The sequence below is a fragment of the Dendrobates tinctorius genome, unplaced genomic scaffold (assembly GCF_039654945.1).
Source record: "Dendrobates tinctorius isolate UK_male_01 unplaced genomic scaffold, ASM3965494v1 ptg000045l, whole genome shotgun sequence".
Taxonomy (NCBI): Eukaryota; Metazoa; Chordata; class Amphibia; order Anura; family Dendrobatidae; genus Dendrobates; species Dendrobates tinctorius.
In genome coordinates, this window is record NW_027361713.1 from 7,589,626 (window position 1) to 7,613,057 (window position 23,432).

Consider the following 23,432-nt stretch of genomic DNA (forward strand, 5'->3'; position numbering starts at 1 on the left):
CCGACTAGAGTGTCGGTTTCTTTTCTCAGTACAACACAGAGAAGCAGCTGACTCTCTAGTCACATAGTTGTCATCACATGCCGACTAGTCTCAGCTGCTCTTCTCTACAGAACACAGAGAAGCGGCTGACTCTCTAGTCACATAGTTCTCATCACATGCCGACTAGTCTCAGCTGCTCTTCTCTACAGAACACAGAGAAGCGGCTGACTCTCTAGTCACATAGTTGTCATCACATGCCAACTAGTCTCAGCTGCTCTTCTCTACAGAACACAGAGAAGCGGCTGACTCTCTAGTCACATAGTTGTTGTCACGTGCAGATTAGAGACTCAGTAGCTTTTTTCAATAGAACAAAGAAGCGCCTGAGTCTCTAGTCACATTGTAGTCGTAAAGTGTGGACTAGAGTCGAAACTACTTTTCTCAATACGACATAGAGAAGCGTCTGACTCTAGTCACATAGTTGTCATCATATGCCGACTAGAGTGTCGGTTTCTTTTCTCAGTACAACACAGAGAAGCAGCTGACTCTCTAGTCACATAGTTGTCATCACATGCCGACTAGTCTCAGCTGCTCTTCTCTACAGAACACAGAGAAGCGGCTGACTCTCTAGTCACATAGTTGTCATCACATGCCAACTAGTCTCAGCTGCTCTTCTCTACAGAACACAGAGAAGCGGCTGACTCTCTAGTCTCATAGTTGTTGTCACGTGCCGATTAGAGACTCAGTAGCTTTTTTCAATAGAACAAAGAAGCGCCTGAGTCTCTAGTCACATTGTAGTCGTAAAGTGTGGACTAGAGTCGAAACTACTTTTCTCAATACAACATAGAGAAGCGTCTGACTCTAGTCACATAGTTGTCATCATATGCCGACTAGAGTGTCGGTTTCTTTTCTCAGTACAACACAGAGAAGCAGCTGACTCTCTAGTCACATAGTTGTCATCACATGCCGACTAGTCTCAGCTGCTCTTCTCTACAGAACACAGAGAAGCGGCTGACTCTCTAGTCACATAGTTCTCATCACATGCCGACTAGTCTCAGCTGCTCTTCTCTACAGAACAAAGAGAAGCGGCTGACTCTCTAGTCACATAGTTGTAATCACATGCCGACTAGAGTCTCAGCTGCTCTTCTATATAGAACACAGAGAAGCGGCTGACTCTCTAGTCACATAGTTGTCATCACATGCCGACTAGAGTCTCAGCTGCTCTTCTATATAGAAAACAGAGAAGCGGCTGACTCTCTAGTCACATAGTTGTCATCACATGCCGACTAGAGTCTCAGCTGCTCTTCTATATAGAACAGACAGAAGCGGCTGACTCTCTAGTCACATACTTGTCATCACATGCCGACTAGAGTCTCAGCTGCTCTTCTATATAGAACACAGAGAAGCGGCTGACTCTCCAGTCACATAGTTGTCATCACATGCCGACTAGAGTCTCGTCTTCTCTTCTATATAGAACACAGAGAAGCGGCTGACTCTACAGTCGCATAGTTGTCATCACATGCCGACTAGAGTCTCGTCTTCTCTTATATATAGAACACAGAGAAGTGGCTGACTCTCTAGTCACATAGTTGTCATCACATGCCGACTAGAGTCTCAGCTGCTCTTCTCTATAGAACAGAGAAGCAGCTGACTCTCTAGTCACATAGTTGTTGTCACGTGCCGACTGGAGGACAACACAGAAGTGGCTGACTCTCTAGTTACATAGTTGTCGTCACGTACCGACTAGAGTGTTGGCTTCTTTTCTCAATACAACACAGAGAAGCGGCTGATTCTCTAGTTGTCGTCAAGTGCGGACTAGAGTCTCAGCTGTTTTTCTTAATATAACACTGAGCGAAGTGGCTGATCCCATTTTTGAACTCAAGTGATGACTGACGTAATCGGCAATTAAAGCTGAATCCCAACAGTGTGTACATTACACACTATGAGGCTTGCAAAAAAAAACCCAACCCAGGATGACCCCTTTTAAGGTAAAAGAAATCAGGTACTGTGCATGGTACAGCATATTAAACTGAAGGGCACATCAGAGATAAGGCTTCCTTTTAAGTGTATATTTTACTTAATAACATTCAAAAGGCTAAGCCTATAAACAAACAATGATTTTTTTTAATTTATGGCCATAGTTTACCCAATAAATCAACTTAAAGAAATAGAATATACCTGAAAAGTCTGGACCTGATAACTATTAGCTATTTGATATGTCTTACACTTGGACTGACTCATAATTTAAGTTGAATGAACGTATTATATTTAACACTCAGATCTGCAAGGAAAATTGTATCTACTGAACGTCACTGTCTGGTATTATAACACGTGTATTTAGAGATGAACAGCAAGATAAAAGTAGCTGTGAAATAGCGGCGTGTAAGGCCAGTGGATGAAAATGTAAAGACATCATCTGAGTAAACCTCATAATAATTGGTTTACTCATTTAATTTAACGATATGACAGACAAGTAGAGTGAATATTACCATAGTAGAGATACTCTCCTCTTCCTCTTGTATCCTATGGATAGGTTTCAAAAGAGGCTGTAGATGCCTGTTGTGACGTGCCAGCTGCAAGAAAATATTAAAACACAACATTTCATAACATTCTCTTCATAAAGAAAGTACAACACAATTCTGCATATTACCTGCATTCTCTCAAAAGCATACTCAGTTTTAGGGCTCATGCACTGCTGTATGAATGGTCGCAGAATAATTGAAAAAAAATACCCTTTGTGTGGATTCTCTTTGAAACTTGAAGCAATTCTAAGTATTGGTCCCTACAACGGATATGTGTAATTCTGCTGTATGCTTAAGCCCTTAGGTTAAGTCCCCACTGAGTTTTTGCTTTGTATTTTTACCAAGGAAAAAATGCAGCATCTTACCGTTCGAATAAGGTTGATAGGATTTATAGAAATTGTCCTTTGTTTTTTCTTGTTGAACTCATTGGTTCTACACCTGGGTTTGGTTGTATCTCATTTGTAGTGTTTGGGCTTGTGCTGACATCATTCATATGTTCAGAAGTAGTCTGATCACTGTCACTTTTCTTTTCTGTTTATTCATCACATTATCATTCAGGACACTGATGGTAATAGTAACTGTTTGTTTAGGGGTTTGTCAATATATACCTTTTGCCTCCAGGGATAGGCAATTTAATTGGACTAGATGTCACTGTGTGTTAGGACAAGCGGTTTTGAAGCTGTGGTTTAAAGGTACTGTCACACTTAGCGATGCACCAGCGATCCCAACCAGCGATATGACACGGTCAGGATCGCTGGTGCATCGCTAAGTGGTCGCTAGTGAGCTGCCACACAGGCAGATCTCACTAGCGACATAGCAGGGGTTGGGGGTCGCCACTTACCTGTCAGACGAGGTGATCCTGACGTCCTCCCGCCCACGTCCACGCGTCGCTCGTCGGCGCCACAGGAAGCCCAGCAGGAAGCTGACAACGAGAAACGGTCCAGGACGTTCTCGCGTGATCAGTGATAATCAGCGGGGAGCCGGTCGGAGGTAAGTATTAGACATAGCGATATCGCTAGCAATATCGCTGCTACGTCACAAAAACCAGTGACGTTACAGCGATATTGCTAGCGATATCGCTTAGTGTGACAGGCCCTTAACTTTATTTAGAAAGAAGTGCCCCTGTAGCCTTAAATTTAATGCAGCATTCATAGAATTTGGACAAGTGGACACTAGAACATAATTTTTCTGTTCCATTTTTACAATTTCTTAAAGGGAACTTGTCATGTCCTTTTTAGCATGTAAACTGTATCCAGGGCATTGTTAGTGATATAATGTGCATCACTAACACATTTTTTCATTAAAAACGGCGGTCTAATCATGTGTAAAAACACTTTATATAGTTAGATAGTACCTGCTCGTTTAGTCATAGGGGTGTGCTTCATGTCATGTAGTCACGGTTGTCGTCACCCTCACAATTTGAATGATATTCAATGGTTGCATTAATGTCATTCAAATCCGCTTTTAAAAATCCCGCGCTTGTGCAGTGTGTATCATAGATCCGCACATGCGCCGTGACGGGCGGCTCCCCGCATGAGCGCACTAAAGCTGTGTGTAGTACCCAGCTTCACTGATGAGAGTCATCACAGAAGATGCACGGCTACCCAATCAAGACTGCAAGCGCGGCTCCATGAAACACAATACGTAAGCGTGGGATTTTCTAAAGTGGAATTGAGTAACGTTGACGATTTGAGGGCTCAGTCCCGCCACGTCCGGGCTTTGTCCCGGTATTTGTCATCTCTCTCTTATGTCTTTATTGCTCTGTAGTAGCTCGTCATCCTCGAGGGGGGCAGTGCCACATCTCTCTATTCTACGAAACAATCACTGACCTCAGGGAGACCAGTCAAAGAAAACACTGCCGGTTGCCGCAGTGTATTCTTTGACTGGTCTCCCTGAGGTCAGTGATTGTTTCGTGATGTTGGTCTACTAGGCATTGCTCCCACCTAGCCAGAATCCTACTCCACACTGATGAAGGGCAACACCCCGAAACAGCTGTCTGTAGATGGATAACTGGCCTTGGTATTTCCCTTGTCATATCTGTAAACTCGTAAAGAGCTGGATATTGACTTAAAGGGCCACTTAATATGGTGGTAATGGTGGTTTCCAAAAGGAGCCACCCCTTGGCTGGGTCCTTCCCTGGAGGAAGATCTGGCTAGTCCCGTGTTTGAGACTCTTAAATGAGGCTCCACGGACTTTATTTGCATATTCGTATTTCCCAGGGAACATTGCACCTAGGATTTCACTGATTGAGTGCCTTTGCTGGCTGCCGCAGTGTTTTCTTTGACTGGTTTCCCTGAGGTCAGCGATTGTTTTGTGATGTTGGTCTACTAGGCATTGCTCCCACCTATCCAGAATCCTACTCCACACTGATGAGGGGCAACACCTCGAAACAGCTGTCTGTGGATGGATACCTGGCCTTGGTATTTCCCTTGTCATATCTGTAAACTCGTAAAGAGCTGGATATTGACTTAAAAGGCCACCCCTTGGCTGGGTCCTTCCCTGGAGGAAGATCTGGCTAATCCCGTGTTTGAGACTCTTAAATGAGGCTCCACGGACTTTATTTACATCTCTCTATACTGACGTAAATTAAATTATAACATTCACACTTCTTCTCCTGTGATTGGTTCTCCCCGGGACTCAAACTCCTGTCCATATTCTCAGGCAGCAGCTTTAGCAAAGAGCCACAGCCCATAATGACAAAAATAGGAGAATTTGGTAATCTTGAGATCTACTGCAAGCAGTTAACCCTGAAGCAAATTATATACAGTGGGGAAAAAAAGTATTTAGTCAGTCAGCAATAGTGCAAGTTCCACCACTTAAAAAGATGAGAGGCGTCTGTAATTTACATCATAGGTAGACCTCAACTATGGGAGACAAACTGAGAAAAAAAAATCCAGAAAATCACATTGTCTGTTTTTTTTTCATTTTATTTGCATATTATGGTGGAAAATAAGTATTTGGTCAGAAACAAGCAATCAAGATTTCTGGCTCTCACAGACCTGTAACTTCTTCTTTAAGAGTCTCCTCTTTCCTCCACTCATTACCTGTAGTAATGGCACCTGTTTAAACTTGTTTTCAGTATAAAAAGACACCTGTGCACACCCTCAAACAATCTGACTCCAAACTCCACTATGGTGAAGACCAAGGAGCTGTCAAAGGACACCAGAAACAAAATTGTAGCCCTGCACCAGGCTGGGAAGACTGAATCTGCAATAGCCAACCAGCTTGGAGTGAAGAAATCAACTGTGGGAGCAATAATTAGAAAATGGAAGACATACAAGACCACTGATAATCTCCCTCGATCTGGTGCCCCACGCAAAATCCCACCCCGTGGGGTCAGAATGATCACAAGAACGGTGAGCAAAAATCCCAGAACCACGCAGGGGGACCTAGTGAATGAACTGCAGAGAGCTGGGACCAATGTAACAAGGCCTACCATAAGTAACACACTATGCCACCATGGACTCAGATCCTGCAGTGCCAAACGTGTCCCACTGCTTAAGCCTGTACATGTCCGGGCCCGTCTGAAGTTTGCTAGAGAGCATTTGGATGATCCAGAGGAGTTTTGGGAGAATGTCCTATGGTCTGATGAAACCAAACTGGAACTGTTTGGTAGAAACACAACTTGTCGTGTTTGGAGGAAAAAGAATACTGAGTTGCATCCATCAAACACCATACCTACTGTAAAGCATGGTGGTGGAAACATCATGCTTTGGGGCTGTTTCTCTGCAAAGGGGCCAGGACGACTGATCCGGGTACATGAAAGAATGAATGGGGCCATGTATCGTGAGATTTTGAGTGCAAACCTCCTTCCATCAGCAAGGGCATTGAAGATGAAACGTGGCTGGGTCTTTCAACATGACAATGATCCAAAGCACACCGCCAGGGCAACGAAGGAGTGGCTTCGTAAGAAGCATTTCAAGGTCCTGGAGTGGCCTAGCCAGTCTCCAGATCTCAACCCTATAGAAAACCTTTGGAGGGAGTTGAAAGTCCGTTTTGCCAAGCGAAAAGCCAAAAACATCACTGCTCTAGAGGAGATCTGCATGGAGGAATGGGCCAACATACCAACAACAGTGTGTGGCAACCTTGTGAAGACTTACAGAAAACGTTTGACCTCTGTCATTGCCAACAAAGGATATATCACAAAGTATTGAGATGAAATTTTGTTTCTGACCAAATACTTATTTTCCACCATAATATGCAAATAAAATGAAAAAAAAACAGACAATGTGATTTTCTGGATTTTTTTTTCTCAGTTTGTCTCCCATAGTTGAGGTCTACCTATGATGTAAATTACAGACGTCTCTCATCTTTTTAAGTGGTGGAACTTGCACTATTGCTGACTGACTAAATACTTTTTTTCCCCACTGTATGTACATTGTATACAGCAGTGTACTTATTTGTTTTTGTATACTGAGGTGAATAAAAAGTCAGATTTTTTTTGTTAGAATAAAGCTATTAAAATAATAAAAAGCAACTACAAAAATGTAAGTTTCTCTTTTTTTGAGTCTCCCAGGTCTCAAATCCACAACCTTCAACATTACAGACAGGAGCTAAAGCTATTGAGCCACAGACTCTGGTGATGTTACTGGGAGAATTTTGTATACTTGATCTGTATCACACACTGTCTCCACAGACAGATTACACAGAGATACATCTGTACATGGCAGTGTATTTTTATGTCTCTATATTCTAGAGGGAGAATAACATAGATTTTTTTCTTCCTATAAAATTATTAAAAAATAATGAAAAACAAATTACAATAATGTCAATTTTAATTTGCCTTTTTAAAAAATAATAAACATCACAAATCAGCAAATAACGGCGTTTGCATGAAATCATATCCACTTTACTTAGACATTTCGATCGTGTCCACATGTAGCATAAATGCTGCATGTTTCTGCTGCTTTTTTTTGGCACAGAAATTTTGCTGTGCTTACCTGTCTAAGCAAAGTGAATGTGATTTCATGAAAACTGTGCCCCCTGTGAATCTAAACATGCTGCTGAACTGTGCGGATTTTGTGCTTTATTTTTCTCTGGAGACTTCTATGTGGAGAATAAAAAAATGCATGTAAAAAACTGCAGTTACTTTTTTAAGTGCAGAATCAAAGCTTTTCTATACTATAAAAAGCATTTACAAATGTGGCTACACATCTGCACCAATCTTGTAATGCATGATTCCTATTTGTCACTTTAAAGATGCCACTCCAATTTTTGCACGTGGGTCTGAAATAGTAGCTTTGGCCTTCTGTTTAGTTCCTTTTTAAATTGTTTCTTTGTTCTCCTTTCCATATGTGGCATCTGAAACATGCTATGGTTTAATTCTTGTGTGACCTTGTATACATCGCTAAGATTAATTCCACTGTCACTTTCCATAGAGACCTACACAAGTTTATTTCTTTTTTGAAACTCATCTATTAGACTGAGCTTTACTAATGCTAGTCTCAGGCTTGTCTCATGCCTTGTTTTAGTGCGTTAATCAGAGCACTGTATGAGTCAGGTAAACTGCATTGCAATGTGCCTGTAACATGACTATCTTTTATGTCCTCACCCACAGATGTAGTTGCCTGATCACTTAGGCTATGTGCCCATGTTGCAGAATTGAAGCAGATTTTTCCTCAGCAAATCCGCACCCCCTTGCCAGGAAAAACGCATGCGGATTTTGAAGCGTTTTTTCTAAGCGTTTATGAGCACAAATAAAGTTGGGTAAAAAAAAAAGCTCCTATGAGGTCATTTCCTAGTCCAACCCCTCTTCTCCATTTTTTTTCTTGTTGTATTCAGGATGCCACAAGTGCAGCCCCAGTGGCCTCTCAGCCAAGAAAATATGCAGATTTTGCATCAGGGGCAACCATTTTTATGATCCCATTTTCCATTGACAGTACACAAACTGCGTGTGACAGCTGCCAAACATAAAAACCCGCTATAAATAGTAAATCAAACCCCCCTTTATCACCCCCTTAGTTAGGGAAACATAATAAAATAAAAAAAAACGTATTTTTTTTCCATTATTTCCATTTTCCCATTAGGGCTAGAGTTAGGGCTAGGGTTAGGGGTGTGTTGGGGTTAGGGTTAGCGTTAGAATTGGGGAGGTTTCCACTGTTTGGGCACATCAGGTGCTCTCTAAATGGAACATGGCGTCTGACCTCAATTCCAGCCAATTCTGCGTTGAAAAAGTCAAACGGCGCTCCTTCCCTTCAAAGCTCTGCCATGTGCCCAAACAGTGGCATATGGGGTATCAGCATACTCAGGACAAATTGCACAACAACTTTTGAGGTCAGTTCATTGCTCCTGCATACCTTCCTCTTTTTTTAATTCTCCTTATCTGGAACATCTTACAGTTCAAACTAGATCACAAATGCAGCTTTTGCAGTGCATTCACCAAGCCTTTAGCATTGTCCCCATGTCTTACATGGATCACTAATGAGCCAGCAGTGGCTCCTGCCTGTCTGTTTTTCTTGTTCCATTCCTGATTAATCTATGGTCTCGCTGTAACAATAACCTCTCACAAGTCATCTCTGGATAATAATATTTCCACTTTAAACTTTCATAGCTGTTAACTGTTATTATTCAGTTTGTCCACTATAAATTTAAGCTCTGAGCTGCAGGCCATTTTACTTCACTCCTTCGTACGCATCTACTGAGATTCTTACATGTAATCAGGACGCAAGAACTTCTGGAAGACTCCTTCAGTCTGTTCATCAAGCTGTGCTGTACTTTGCTCTTCCTGTTTCACTCTGAAGCTAAGCCTGTAACCTTTTCCAAAATGTCAGATTTCAGCTGAATCATCAGCACTCAGACAGACACTGGGAGAATGAACTGTTTTACTTGGGACACACAGCAACCATTATGTGCATCATTACAACATGGAAGGTTGCAGGGGAAACTGACAAAAACAACAACATAGAGGTCACGCAGTGCAGTGTGACAAACCGCTAACAATACGCCATATGCTGTCTACTCGACCCAATCCTTCCACTTCATTACCATGCAGCTGGTGCAAATGCCAATAAAAACACAGTCTATGCAGATTAATTTATTAGTCTGTTATATGTAGTGGTAGAAACTATAAGAGGGACGACAAGACTAACAGGATAGAATATGACTGTAGAAAACTTCCGTTACAAGATACAGTATGTGTTATTATTGTTGGGCCATCTTGCCCCAATAAATGTTTTATTGATGTTTTCTTCATGTTGCTATTTCATGTGTTAATAACTTTCACTAGTTGCACTTATGGCATATGTAGAAAAAAGCGACAATATTGTATCAATGTTGATGAATGGTTGCCAATTCCTGCCGATGAAGCTCAGTTTCCTATAGCTAAGAGCACAGTGTATGCCAGAAATGCATCCTCATCACGGATCCTACTGTTTTTAATTGAATTTCTAATAAAAAGATAGATTTTATGGATGGAAGTGCTGGAAATCCTTTTTTCTTCTTCGGTTCTTATGGCATATGTGTGGGCAGTAATTAGGACAAATACAGGAATGGCCCATTGCCAATTGGACAATTTTCCTAGGTTGAACAATGAAATTTTTACCCATTAGGCTATGTGCACACGTTACGGAATTCCCGCGGAAGTTACCGTGGGAAAATTCCAGAATTCCATTCCACGAGAAAACCGCATTTTAAATTCACGCGATTTTCCCGCAGAAAAACTAGCGATTTGCAAGCATAATTAGCTTGCAAAATGCTAGCGTTTTCCAAGCGATCTGTAGCATTGCTTGGAGAACTGATTGACAGGTTGGTCACACTCATCAAACATAGTGTTTGACACGTGTGACCAACTTTTACTATTGAGGCTGCCTATGCAGCATCAGTAGTAAAAAGATCTAATGTTAAAAATAATAATAAAAAAAAAATGGTGTTTTTCTCACCTTCCAACATCCCGCGCAGCGTTCCCGATCATCGCGATGCTCCCATTCCCAGAAATGCCTTGCGAAACCTTTGATGACGAAGCGGTCTCGCGATACTGTAGCAATCTCGCGAGACAGCTACTTCATCACAGGTCCTTGCCGCAAGACATTACTGGGAACAGGAGTTGGCGGGAGCATCGGGAAGGCTGCGCGGGACGCCGGAAGATGAATATAACACAATTTTGTATTCTATTTTTTACAGGGATATGGTACCCACAGCCCGGAGGACAGTCTCCTCTCCTCCGGACCGTGGGTACCGTCCGCACATGTTCTGCTTACTTTTCGCATGGTGGGCACAGCCACATGCGGAAAGTAAGCAGAACAATGCATTCCTATGTGGACGGAATCGCCGTGATTCCGCTAAATTAATGAGCATGCTGCGTTTTTTTCCGCGATGTGATTCCGCCACAGAAAACTCCGCAGCATTAGCACAGCATTGCGGAATCCCATAGGTTTGCATGGATGCTTTTTTTTGCGTTTTCATGGCAAAAACGCGCTTTAAAAACCTCCGCGAAAACGCAAAAAAAACGCAACGTGTGAACGCAGCCTGAGGGTGTTAGTAATGCATTACCTGTGTGTTGTGAAGGAGTAACAAGGTGATTGGTGCTGAGTGTGGCACTCCATGCCCGTGAAGCCCTAAGAGACTGAGTGACGTCTCTCACGCTACGGTAAGGATTGAGGGATCAGGTGCGAGTAGGCCTATGACACAGAGCAGAAGCATGATTCCGCTATAGAAGCAGCAATGATGAGGCCAAGAAAACATTAGTAAACATAAGAGGTATCGAGCGAGAAAAGCAATGCCTGAAAAAGTGAAGTGGAGAACAGGAGACAGAGAAATTGTTGTTCTTTCTGCTGAACTGTGTACAAATTTTGCAATATTTAAGTCTCGCTTTAATAAAGAGACCATGAAATGTTCTCCTTCTCATGCCATGACTTTCTTCGATGGGGTTGCTGCCTGTGCCTGATTTTCCTTGAGGGCACTTCAAATCAGATGCACCTCTATCAAGCTCTAGGGAATCCATTTTTAAAAAGAAAGAAACATAGCCCAAAAAGTCCTATTTACATAACACATGTCTGATATTTTGCTGATGAAATAACAGTGCTGGGACACTGCTTAGAACAATGCATTGCGCCACTCTCGTCTTATCCTCCAATAAGTTTGTGAATAACTTGTGAACTTTGTGTTACCATGTGTGAATGTGTTCCTGTATGAGTGCTGACAGTATGTAGCAAGCTTTACATTACTCAAAGCAAAAGGACGACATAATATCACATAGGCATTTATTTCACTATTACTTGGTGGTAATTTAATTCAATAACCAATGTATAGAAATGTACTACTACCATAGCAATTACACGGTAAGAACACAAAATAGAAAAAAACCTGACCTGCAAAGCAAGTATGTAAATGTTATGTCCAACTTCACGTGGGGACACATCCGAGCTGTCGCCTTCATCTTCTTGATAATAAGCTTTCTTGATAACATCCACCTAATTAAAACATCTGAACTGTAAATCTTCATATTGCTTAGGATACATTTAGATCGGGACTTAAATGCATCTTTTATTTCTACCCTTGTTGCTGGGCTTTATATAGTGCTAAGCTAGCACTTCTAGAAATAGCATATATTACCTTTATCATGTTATACATAACCATGCACTTTCACTACCGATGACTCACTGCAGAACAATGTCAATGCAGCGTGTCCTATTTTGATGAGCTACTGTAGGTGCAATACACAGGTACTAGATTTAGGCAGGGATAGAAAAGGATATTCATTTCACAATCCAGTATTTTTATGTAAAATAGGGCAAGTTATTACAAAACCAAAAATACATTACAGCAAAAAATAATAATAGATACAAATGATAAGAAAAAAGGGTGATATTTATCATCAAAATTATTTATTATTAATAGTAATAATTAATAAGATAACATTTTAAGGTCTAGTGCTATTTTCCGTGGAGAGACAAGTAAGGCTGGTTTTACACTTACCGCATTTTTTGCGGCCAGTTTTTTTGTGGAAATAGTATTGTAAAAAAAAAAGGCGGTACGCAAAATCCGAAGTCACAGTGCGCCGCAAAAACAAACTTCCACTTGTTTTTGCGGCCCCATTGTTTTTCAATGGGGGCCGTGTCCGTACGCCGTGAAAAAGATCGAGCAAGCTCGATCTTTTATCATGGCAGCAAATATGGCCCCCACGGCCGTACGGTACACAGCGCACAGTGGAATTTTTGCTGGCCGATTTTACACCCCATAGGAATCTATTGGGGCCGCAAAATCGGCCCGTAAAGTCAAACATACATGGCTGAAATTATACTGCCAATGTGTCTGCTGTTAGGTTACCTTTAAGTTTTTTTTTTTTTGCATACAAGTATTAGTTTCTAATAACACCATTTTATGTTAGTGAAGGGGAAAAAAAAGCAATTCCCAATACATTTTTGGGGTTTCATTGTTACGCATACTTGTATGACATGTTAATTTCATTCTTTACTATCACAGCAATGTCAAATGTATATATTTTTTCTGCAATGCTACTTTTGAAAAAAAAAAAATATATATATAAAAATATATTTTTCAAAGTCACCATATTCTGAGAGCCATAATATTTTTATTCCACTAAAGGTGCTGTGTAAGGGCTTATATTTTACATGAACATTAACTTTATTTCTCCATTGTTGTTATTTTTCATCATGATGGATTATTAATGGTTTCATTATTTCATCATGATGGATGAATAAAACATTCGTGTTACGGTATGATAGTTGCAGCAATACCAATCACATGCGCTTTCTTATGACTAGCTATTTTTTTTACATAGTAAAGCATCTTTTTCTTTGCATTACTTGACACGTGATCAATAATTTAATAGTATGCTGGAATAGCTCTGTACTGCAGCGCATTATTCTTGCCAGAGTAAAGCACAGATTGCAGACCTGGGAGGCTTCTATAGGGTTCGGCATCTATAGGAAATCATTGACACCGCACAATCGCATTATGTGGCATCGATGAGTTGGCAGAAGGAGATCTAACTACATCATGTTTAAAAGGGTTTTGCAGGCTTCCAATATTTTTTGCTCATCAGACTGGCTCTATCTATAAATAAAAAATAGCCTTATTTAGCCCCTCGCCACCTGCTGCTCTAGCACGGCTTCTCCTGCTCACCCCCAACTTTGGTGACCTGACTGCAGCATGTGACCACTGCAGCTAATCATTGGGCACTGTGGTCTTGTGCCATCTACATCAGGTATACCGTAGCTGTATTTTAGCTGCAACATAGCCGTGTTTTTCAACACATCTAAATGAAGAGAGTTTTTGACCTGCAAATAATATATCATGAAGAGATGCCTACCAGTTCCTGGGGTCGCAAACTCAGAAGAATTCTTTCTGCATTTTCACTGTCATGACGACTTTCCATGAGACCTAAAAGCAGCTTTGATGCGTTGTCCTGTAAGTAGTGGAAGGTAGGTATCAAACACAAAGAAGATTTAATATATGGGCTAATCCTCTATTGACATTAAGAGTATTGGAAGGTATGGAGAAGTCCCAGGACTATATGAAAGCATGAGGAAGGACTGATAGGTTTATTAACCCCTTGCAGGTAGACAATTTTTCATTTTTGAATTTTCATTTCTCCTCCTATTCTTCCAAGAGACCAAACTTTTTTTCATTTTTCTATTGACTATTTCCTATACAGTGTATGAAGGAGACAGTGAAATGACTGTCTGTTAACCATTAGATTTAGTTTCTATAGGTTTTACTGCACCAACACATTTCAAATGGCCAGATACTGATGACCTACCCTTCGGAGAATATGTGCTTTTCTGCATCTCTGTTCTGTCCACTGCCAGAGCTTCTAACAAGTGATCAGTAGGTCAGTAGGGTGCTGGAACTCGGCGATCTGATACTGATAACCTATACAATGTGTCGGTCATACGTGGTTCTGACTATACAGCAAAACAGCCGAGGAAACAATGGATCATTGTTTAATGATGTTTCAATAGCAAATATCTCCCACCTATATAAAGTGGCTCAGTACCCCATAGGCTACAATGTGCTCAGCGTAAAAGCACCTTTTTAGGGAGAGCAGTAGATTGGGCAGTAGAATACACAGGCATTCTACACAAGCCATTCATTTGTTTCTCGTGCATTATTCATCCTGCTACAAAATAGCCTTAAAAATATAAATCTTTAATAAGAGCCCTATTTGGTCTTTAAGACTAAAAATGACTTGCAGACTCTCTGTTGGTTATTTTCAAGGGCTTTTGTTTTGCACATATTTACGAAGACCACAAAACACCAACAAATCCATGATTTCATTCTGAAATGAATATCATTCAAATTCTCATACATTAAGCACAAGGCAAACTAAATGGATAACAAATCGATTACCCTAACCAGAACAGAAATAATGGATGTTGTTCTTTGCCTATAAATCTATGTAAAGTAAGGTGGCATTTTTATTATAAGTGGAATATGCCCTGCGATACTGCTGTTCCAAGCATGCATCCTAACGTTGCAACAGAAGAGTACCACCATGTGGACAAACCTCAAAAAATGGTATTACTAAGCAATTGAGACTATTTTCCTGACAAAAGACTATACAGGCATTGCAATTACATACAGTTGTGGCCAAAGGTATTGACACCCCTGCAATTCTGTCAGATAATACTCAGTTTCTTCCTGAAAATGATTGCAATCACAAATTCTTTGGTATTATTATCTTCATTTAATTTGTCTTAAATGAAAAAACACAAAAGAGAACGAAGCAAAAAGCAAAACATTGATCATTTCACACAAAACTCCAAAAATGGTCCAGACAAAAGTATTGGCACCCTCAGCCTAATACGTGGTTGCACAACCTTTAGCCAAAATAACTGCGACCAACCGCTTCCGGTAACCATCAATGAGTTTCTTACAATGCTCTGCTGGAATTTTAGACCATTCTTCTTTGGCAAACTGCTCCAGGTCCCTGATATTAGAAGGGTCCCTTCTCCAAACTGCCATTTTTAGATCTCTCCACAGGTGTTCTAAGGGATTCAGGTCTGGACTCATTGCTGGCCACCTTAGAAGTCTCCAGTGCTTTCTCTCAAACCATTTTCTAGTGCTTTTTGAAGTGTGTTTTGGGTCTTTGGCCTGCTGGAAGACCCATGACCTCTGAGGGAGACCCAGCTTTCTCACACTGGGCCCTACATTATGCTGCAAAATTTGTTGGTAGTCTTCAGACTTCATAATGCCATGCACACGGTCAAGCATTCCAGTGCCAGAGGCAGCAAAGCAACCCCAAAACATCACGGAACCTCCGCCATGTTTGACTGTAGGGACCGTGTTTTTTTCTTTGAATGCCTCTTTTTTTCTCCTGTAAACTCTATGTTGATGCCTTTACCCAAAAAGCTCTACTTTTGTCTCATCTGACCAGAGAACATTCTTCCAAAACGTTTTAGGCTTTTTCAGGTAAGTTTTGGCAAACTCCAGCCTGGCTTTTTTATGTCTCGGGGTAAGAAGTGGGGTCTTCCTGAGTCTCCTACCATACAGTCCCTTTTCATTCAGACGCCGACGGATCGTACGGGTTGACACTGTTGTACCCTCGGACTGCAGGGCAGCTTGAACTTGTTTGGATGTTAGTCGAGGTTCTTTATCCAACATCCGCACAATCTTGAGTTGAAATCTCTTGTCAATTTTTCTTTTCTGCCCACATCTAGGGAGGTTAGCCACAGTGCCATGGGCTTTAAACTTCTTGATGACACTGCGCACGGCAGACACAGGAACATTCAGGTCTTTGGAGATGGACTTGTAGCCTTGAGATTGCTCATGCTTCCTCACAATTTGGTTTCTCAAGTCCTCAGACAGTTCTTTGGTCTTCTTTCTTTTCTCCATGCTTAATGTGGTACACACAAGGACACAGGACAGAGTTAGAGTCAACTTTAATCCATGTCAGCTGGCTGCAAGTGTGATTTAGTTATTGCCAACACCTGTTAGGTGCCTCAGGTAAGTTACAGGTGCTGTTAATTATACAAATTAGAGAAGCATCACATGATTTTTCGAACAGTGCCAATACTTTTGTCCACCCTCTTTTTTATGTTTGGTGTGGAATTATATCCAATTTGGATTTAGGACAATTCTTTTTGTGCTTTTTCATTTAAGAAAAATTAAATGAAGATAATAATACCAAAGAATTTGTGTTTGCAATCATTTTCAGGAAGAAACTGAGTATTATCTTACAAAATTGCAGGGGTGTCAATACTTTTGGCCACAACTGTAGCACTATTTACCATACAGCTCTGTATACCATATAGCTGTGTATACCATACAGCTCTGTACACCATATACATGTAGCTCTGTATGCCATACACCTCTATATACCATATAGCTCTGTATGGCATATACCTCTATATACCCTATAACTCTGTATACCATATACCTCTATATACGCTATAGCTCTGTATACCATATAGCTGTGCATGCCATATAGCTCTATATACCATACAACTCTGTATACCATATAGCTCTGTATACCATATAGCTGTGTATACCATATAGCTCTGCATGCCATATACCTCTATATACAATATAGCTCTGTATACCCTATAGCTCTGTATACCATATAGCTGTGTATGCCATATAGCTCTGTATACCATATAGCTGTGTATGCCATATAGCTGTGTATGCCCTATAGCTGATTATGCCATATAGCTCATTATTCCATATAGCTCTGTATGCCATATACCTCTGTATACCATATAGCTATGTATGCCATATACCTCTATATACCCTATAGCTCTGTATACCATATAGCTTTGTAAGCCATATACTTCTGTGTGCCATGTACCTCTGTATACCATATAGCTCTGTATGCCATATAGCTCTTTATTCCATATAGCTCTGTATACCATATAGCTGTGTATGACCTACAGCTGTTTATGCGATATAGCTCTGTATACCATATGCCTCTATATACCATATAGCTCTGTATACCATATAGCTCTGTATGCCATATACCTCTGTATACCATATAGCTCTGTATGCCATATAGCTCTTTATACTATACAGCTCTGTATACCATATAGCTGTGTATGCCATATAGCTCTGTATGCCATATAGCTGTGTAAACCATATAGCTCTGTAAACCATAGAGATGTGTATACTATAAAGCTGTGCATGTCATATAGCTCTTTATTCCATATAGCTCTGTATACCATATCTCTGTATGCCATATATTTGTGTATTCCATATAGCTCTGTATACACTATACCTCTGTATGCCATATACCTCTGTATGCCATATAGCTCTGTATACCAAATAGCTGTGTATATCATATAGCTCTGTCACATAGCTCTTTTTGTCATATAGCTCTTTATTCCATATACAGTGGGGAAAAAAAGTATTTAGTCAGTCAGCAATAGTGCAAGTTCCACCACTTAAAAAGATGAGAGGCGTCTGTAATTTACATCATAGGTAGACCTCAACTATGGGAGGCAAACTGAGAAAAAAAAATCCAGAAAATCACATTGTCTGTTTTTTTTTCATTTTATTTGCATATTATGGTGGAAAATAAGTATTTGGTCAGAAACAAGCAATCAAGATTTCTGGCTCTCACAGACCTGTAACTTCTTCTTTAAGAGTCTCCTCTTTCCTCCACTCATTACCTGTAGTAATGGCACCTGTTTAAACTTGTTATCAGAATAAAAAGACACCTGTGCACACCCTCAAACAGTCTGACTCCAAACTCCACTATGGTGAAGACCAAAGAGCTGTCAAAGGACACCAGAAACAAAATTGTAGCCCTGCACCAGGCTGGGAAGACTGAATCTGCAATAGCCAACCAGCTAGGAGTGAAGAAATCAACTGTGGGAGCAATAATTAGAAAATGGAAGACATACAAGACCACTGATAATCTCCCTCGATCTGGTGCTCCACGCAAAATCCCACCCCGTGGGGTCAGAATGATCACAAGAACGGTGAGCAAAAATCCCAGAACCACGCGGGGGACCTAGTGAATGAACTGCAGAGAGCTGGGACCAATGTAACAAGGCCTACCATAAGTAACACACTACGCCACCATGGACTCAGATCCTGCAGTGCCAGACGTGTCCCACTGCTTAAGCCTGTACATGTCCGGGCCCGTCTGAAGTTTGCTAGAGAGCATTTGGATGATCCAGAGGAGTTTTGGGAGAATGTCCTATGGTCTGATGAAACCAAACTGGAACTGTTTGGTAGAAACACAACTTGTCGTGTTTGGAGGAAAAAGAATACTGAGTTGCATCCATCAAACACCATACCTACTGTAAAGCATGGTGGTGGAAACATCATGCTTTGGGGCTGTTTCTCTGCAAAGGGGCCAGGACGACTGATCCGGGTACATGAAAGAATGAATGGGGCCATGTATCGTGAGATTTTGAGTGCAAACCTCCTTCCATCAGCAAGGGCATTGAAGATGAAACGTGGCTGGGTCTTTCAACATGCCAATGATCCAAAGCACACCGCCAGGGCAACGAAGGAGTGGCTTCGTAAGAAGCATTTCAAGGTCCTGGAGTGGCCTAGCCAGTCTCCAGATCTCAACCCTATAGAAAACCTTTGGAGGGAGTTGAAAGTCCGTGTTGCCAAGCGAAAAGCCAAAAACATCACTGCTCTAGAGGAGATCTGCATGGAGGAATGGGCCAACATACCAACAACAGTGTGTGGCAACCTTGTGAAGACTTACAGAAAACGTTTGACCTCTGTCATTGCCAACAAAGGATATATCACAAAGTATTGAGATGAAATTTTGTTTCTGACCAAATACTTATTTTCCACCATAATATGCAAATAAAATGAAAAAAAAACAGACAATGTGATTTTCTGGATTTTTTTTTCTCAGTTTGCCTCCCATAGTTGAGGTCTACCTATGATGTAAATTACAGACGTCTCTCATCTTTTTAAGTGGTGGAACTTGCACTATTGCTGACTGACTAAATACTTTTTTTCCCCACTGTAGCTCGGTATACCATACAGATGTGTATACCATATAGCTCTGTATGCCATATACCTCTGTATGCCATATACCTCTATATACCCTATAGCTCTGTATGCCATATACCTCTGTATGCCATATAGCTCTGTATACCATATAGCTCTGTATGCCATATACCTCTGTATACCATATAGCTGTGTATACCATATAGCTCTGTATGTCATATAGCTCTTTATTCCATATAGCTCTGTATACCATACAGCTGTGTATGCCATATACCTCTGTATACCCTATAGCTCTGTATGCCATATACCTCTGTATGCCATATAGCTCTTTATGCCATATACCTCTGTGTGCCATATAGCTCTTTATGCCATATAGCTCTGTATGTCATATAGCTCTGTATACTATACAGATGTGTATACCATATACCTCTGTATGCCATATACCTCTGTATGCAATATAGCTCTGTATGACATATAGGTGTGTATACCATATGCTCTCAATGTTCAGTAAAAACCTGAGAGAAGCAGGAAGAGAAGCTCGTTGTCACATGACCATAACTATGAAAATCGCATATGAGTGAAGTGTCCATGTGATGAGTACTGGAACCTGCAGAGCTGAGTCCTGACATTGCAGCTTCTGAATTCTCACAACGAATGTACTGCACACTTTTAGGATTCTCCCTTGCCGATGTACAATCATGTCAGCACTAGAGTTGAGCGAAACGGGTCGAAAAAATTCAAAAGTCGCCGACTTTTGGCAAAGTCGGGTTTCATGAAACGAAACCTGACCCTAGGATGAGGTCAGCCACGAGGTCGGCGACTTACGCGCCAAAGTCGCGTTTCAAAAGTTTGTTTTGCGCTCTTTTTCAGCCAATCAGGATCCACGGACACTGTGGGCAACGTGATGACATAGGCACGGGTCACCACCATCTTTCAGAAGGGCATGCAAGTGATTGGCTTGCTTTGGTGGGCGTCACAGGGGGTATAAAAGGGCGTGCACGCCGACCGCCATCATACTTCTGCCGATCTTAGCATAGGGAGAGGTTGCTGCTGATTCTGTAGGGAGAGCGTTAGGCAGGGAAGAAGACCAAAAAACTGCTTCTGCTGCTAGCGATTTGGCCTGCACAACACACCAGTCACTGTGTGTGCAGTGCAAGGGGAGGCTATATAGTGGTGTATCAGTGGTGTTGGTTGTTGGGCTGCCTTCTAAGGCTTCCTGACAGGCTGGCATTGCTGTTTACCCACTGCTCCGCAAACTGCTTTTTTAAAAGCAATCCAATCTCACTTATCCTCTAGTCACTTTGGTCACAGCTGTGCCATCGAGCCTGTCACATAGCGCTCAGATATTCATTGGGCCTCACACAATCCAAAAGTGTCCAGTGTCCAAAAGTGTGTGCAGAGATTCAAACTCTCACTTATCCTCTAGTCACTTAGGTCACAGCTGTGCCATCGAGCCTGTCACATAGCGCTCAGATATTCATTGGGCCTCACACAATCCAAAAGTGTCCAGTGTCCAAAAGTGTGTGCAGAGATTCAAACTCTCACTTATCCTCTAGTCACTTAGGTCACAGCTGTGCCATCGAGCCTGTCAAATAGCGCTCAGATATTCATTGGGCCTCACACAATCCAAAAGTGTCCAGTGTCCAAAAGTGTGTGCAGAGATTCAAACTCTCACTTATCCTCTAGTCACTTAGGTCACAGCTGTGCCATCGAGCCTGTCACATAGCGCTCAGATATTCATTGGGCCTCACACAATCCAAAAGTGTCCAGTGTCCAAAAGTGTGTGCAGAGATTCAAACTCTCACTTATCCTCTAGTCACTTAGGTCACAGCTGTGCCATCGAGCCTGTCACATAGCGCTCAGATATTCATTGGGCCTCACACAATCCAAAAGTGTCCAGTGTCCAAAAGTGTGTGCAGAGATTCAAACTCTCACTTATCCTCTAGTCACTTAGGTCACAGCTGTGCCATCGAGCCTGTCACATAGCGCTCAGATATTCATTGGGCCTCACACAATCCAAAAGTGTCCAGTGTCCAAAAGTGTGTGCAGAGATTCAAACTCTCACTTATCCTCTAGTCACTTAGGTCACAGCTGTGCCATCGAGCCTGTCACATAGCGCTCAGATATTCATTGGGCCTCACACAATCCAAAAGTGTCCAGTGTCCAAAAGTGTGTGCAGAGATTCAAACTCACACTTATCCTCTAGTCACTTAGGTCACAGCTGTGCCATCGAGCCTGTCACATAGCGCTCAGATATTCATTGGGCCTCACACAATCCAAAAGTGTCCAGTGTCCAAAAGTGTGTGCAGAGATTCAAACTCTCACTTATCCTCTAGTCACTTAGGTCACAGCTGTGCCATCGAGCCTGTCACATAGCGCTCAGATATTCATTGGGCCTCACACAATCCAAAAGTGTCCAGTGTCCAAAAGTGTGTGCAGAGATTCAAACTCTCACTTATCCTCTAGTCACTTAGGTCACAGCTGTGCCATCGAGCCTGTCACATAGCGCTCAGATATTCATTGGGCCTCACACAATCCAAAAGTGTCCAGTGTCCAAAAGTGTGTGCAGAGATTCAAACTCTCACTTATCCTCTAGTCACTTAGGTCACAGCTGTGCCATCGAGCCTGTCACATAGCGCTCAGATATTCATTGGGCCTCACACAATCCAAAAGTGTCCAGTGTCCAAAAGTGTGTGCAGAGATTCAAACTCTCACTTATCCTCTAGTCACTTATGTCACAGCTGTGCCATCGAGCCTGTCACATAGCGCTCAGATATTCATTGGGCCTCACACAATCCAAAAGTGTCCAGTGTAAAAAAGTGTGTGCAGAGATTCAAACTCTCACTTATCCTCTAGTAACTTAGGTCACAGCTGTGCCATCGAGCCTGTCACATAGCGCTCAGATATTCATTGGGCCTCACACAATCCAAAAGTGTCCAGTGTCCAAAAGTGTGTGCAGAGATTCAAACTCTCACTTATCCTCTAGTCACTTAGGTCACAGCTGTGCCATCGAGCCTGTCACATAGCGCTCAGATATTCATTGGGCCTCACACAATCCAAAAGTGTCCAGTGTCCAAAAGTGTGTGCAGAGATTCAAAATCTCACTTATTCTCTAGTCACTTAGGTCACAGCTGTGCCATCGAGCCTGTCACATAGCGCTCAGATATCAGTGGGCCTCACACAATCCAAAAGTGTCCAGTGTCCAAAAGTGTGTGCAGAAATTTAAAATCTCCCCTGTCCTATAGACACCTTGTACCTTGTTTTACATACTATATAGTTTGTTGGATTTTGTCTACATTTCTACCAAAAATGAGGAAGGCTGGTGGAAGAGGCCGTGGAATTGGGCGGGGGTTGGCAGCTGGTAATGATGGTGTTGGTGGTGGATCTGATGGTAGTGGCAAGAGCAAAATAGGACCGAATGCAGGAGGTGTTGAGCCTGCGTCATCGTCTCGCTACATAAGGCCTCGAACGCTTAGTTTTCTAGGAGTTGGCAAACCGCTTTTAAAGCCAGAGCATCAGGAAAAAGTTTTGTCTTACATTGCTGACTCAGCCTCCAGCTCTATCGCCTCCTCTTCTTCAGTTGTAAAAAGTAAAAGCACTGAGTCGTCATTGGAGGCTCATGTTCATGAACCACACCTTTCCTTGTGTCCTTCACCCCAACCAAGATTGAAGGATGACGCAGGCCATACTACTGATTACTCCATGGAGCTGTTTTCACATACCATGCCTGGATTATCAAGTGAAATGGTGAATTACCCAGGCCAAGATGAATCTGACATGGAGTGCACTGATGCACAGCCGCTGATGGATGATTCTGCTGGTACATTCACTCAGAGCACTACATTGTCCTCGCAGTGTACAGAGCCAGATTCTGACCCTGATGAGACTCAGGTGCCCCTTCCCGCACACTATACCACCATACACGGTGACACAGAGGAAGGTGCACATGACATAGAAGAGGAGGTGATGGATGACCCAGTTGTTGACCCAGATTGGCATCCATTGAGGGAAGAGGGTGCTGCTTCCAATAGCTCAGATGAGGAGCATCCACAGCAGACATCG

General features: G+C 41.9%; 1 protein-coding gene across 1 annotated transcript in view; it reads right to left on the reverse strand.

Annotated features, from left to right (window-relative positions):
* The window catches only part of ITPR3 (inositol 1,4,5-trisphosphate receptor type 3), a 580,258-nt gene that overhangs the window by 96,206 nt on the left and 460,620 nt on the right, over positions 1 to 23,432 (reverse strand). Inside the window, exons 44-46 of the mRNA XM_073575604.1 lie at positions 13,768 to 13,863; positions 11,804 to 11,905; positions 2,466 to 2,549 (exon numbers count right to left, since the gene is read on the reverse strand). Coding sequence (XP_073431705.1) covers positions 2,466 to 2,549; positions 11,804 to 11,905; positions 13,768 to 13,863 — 282 coding nt within the window. The remainder of the gene's footprint in view (positions 1 to 2,465; positions 2,550 to 11,803; positions 11,906 to 13,767; positions 13,864 to 23,432) is intronic.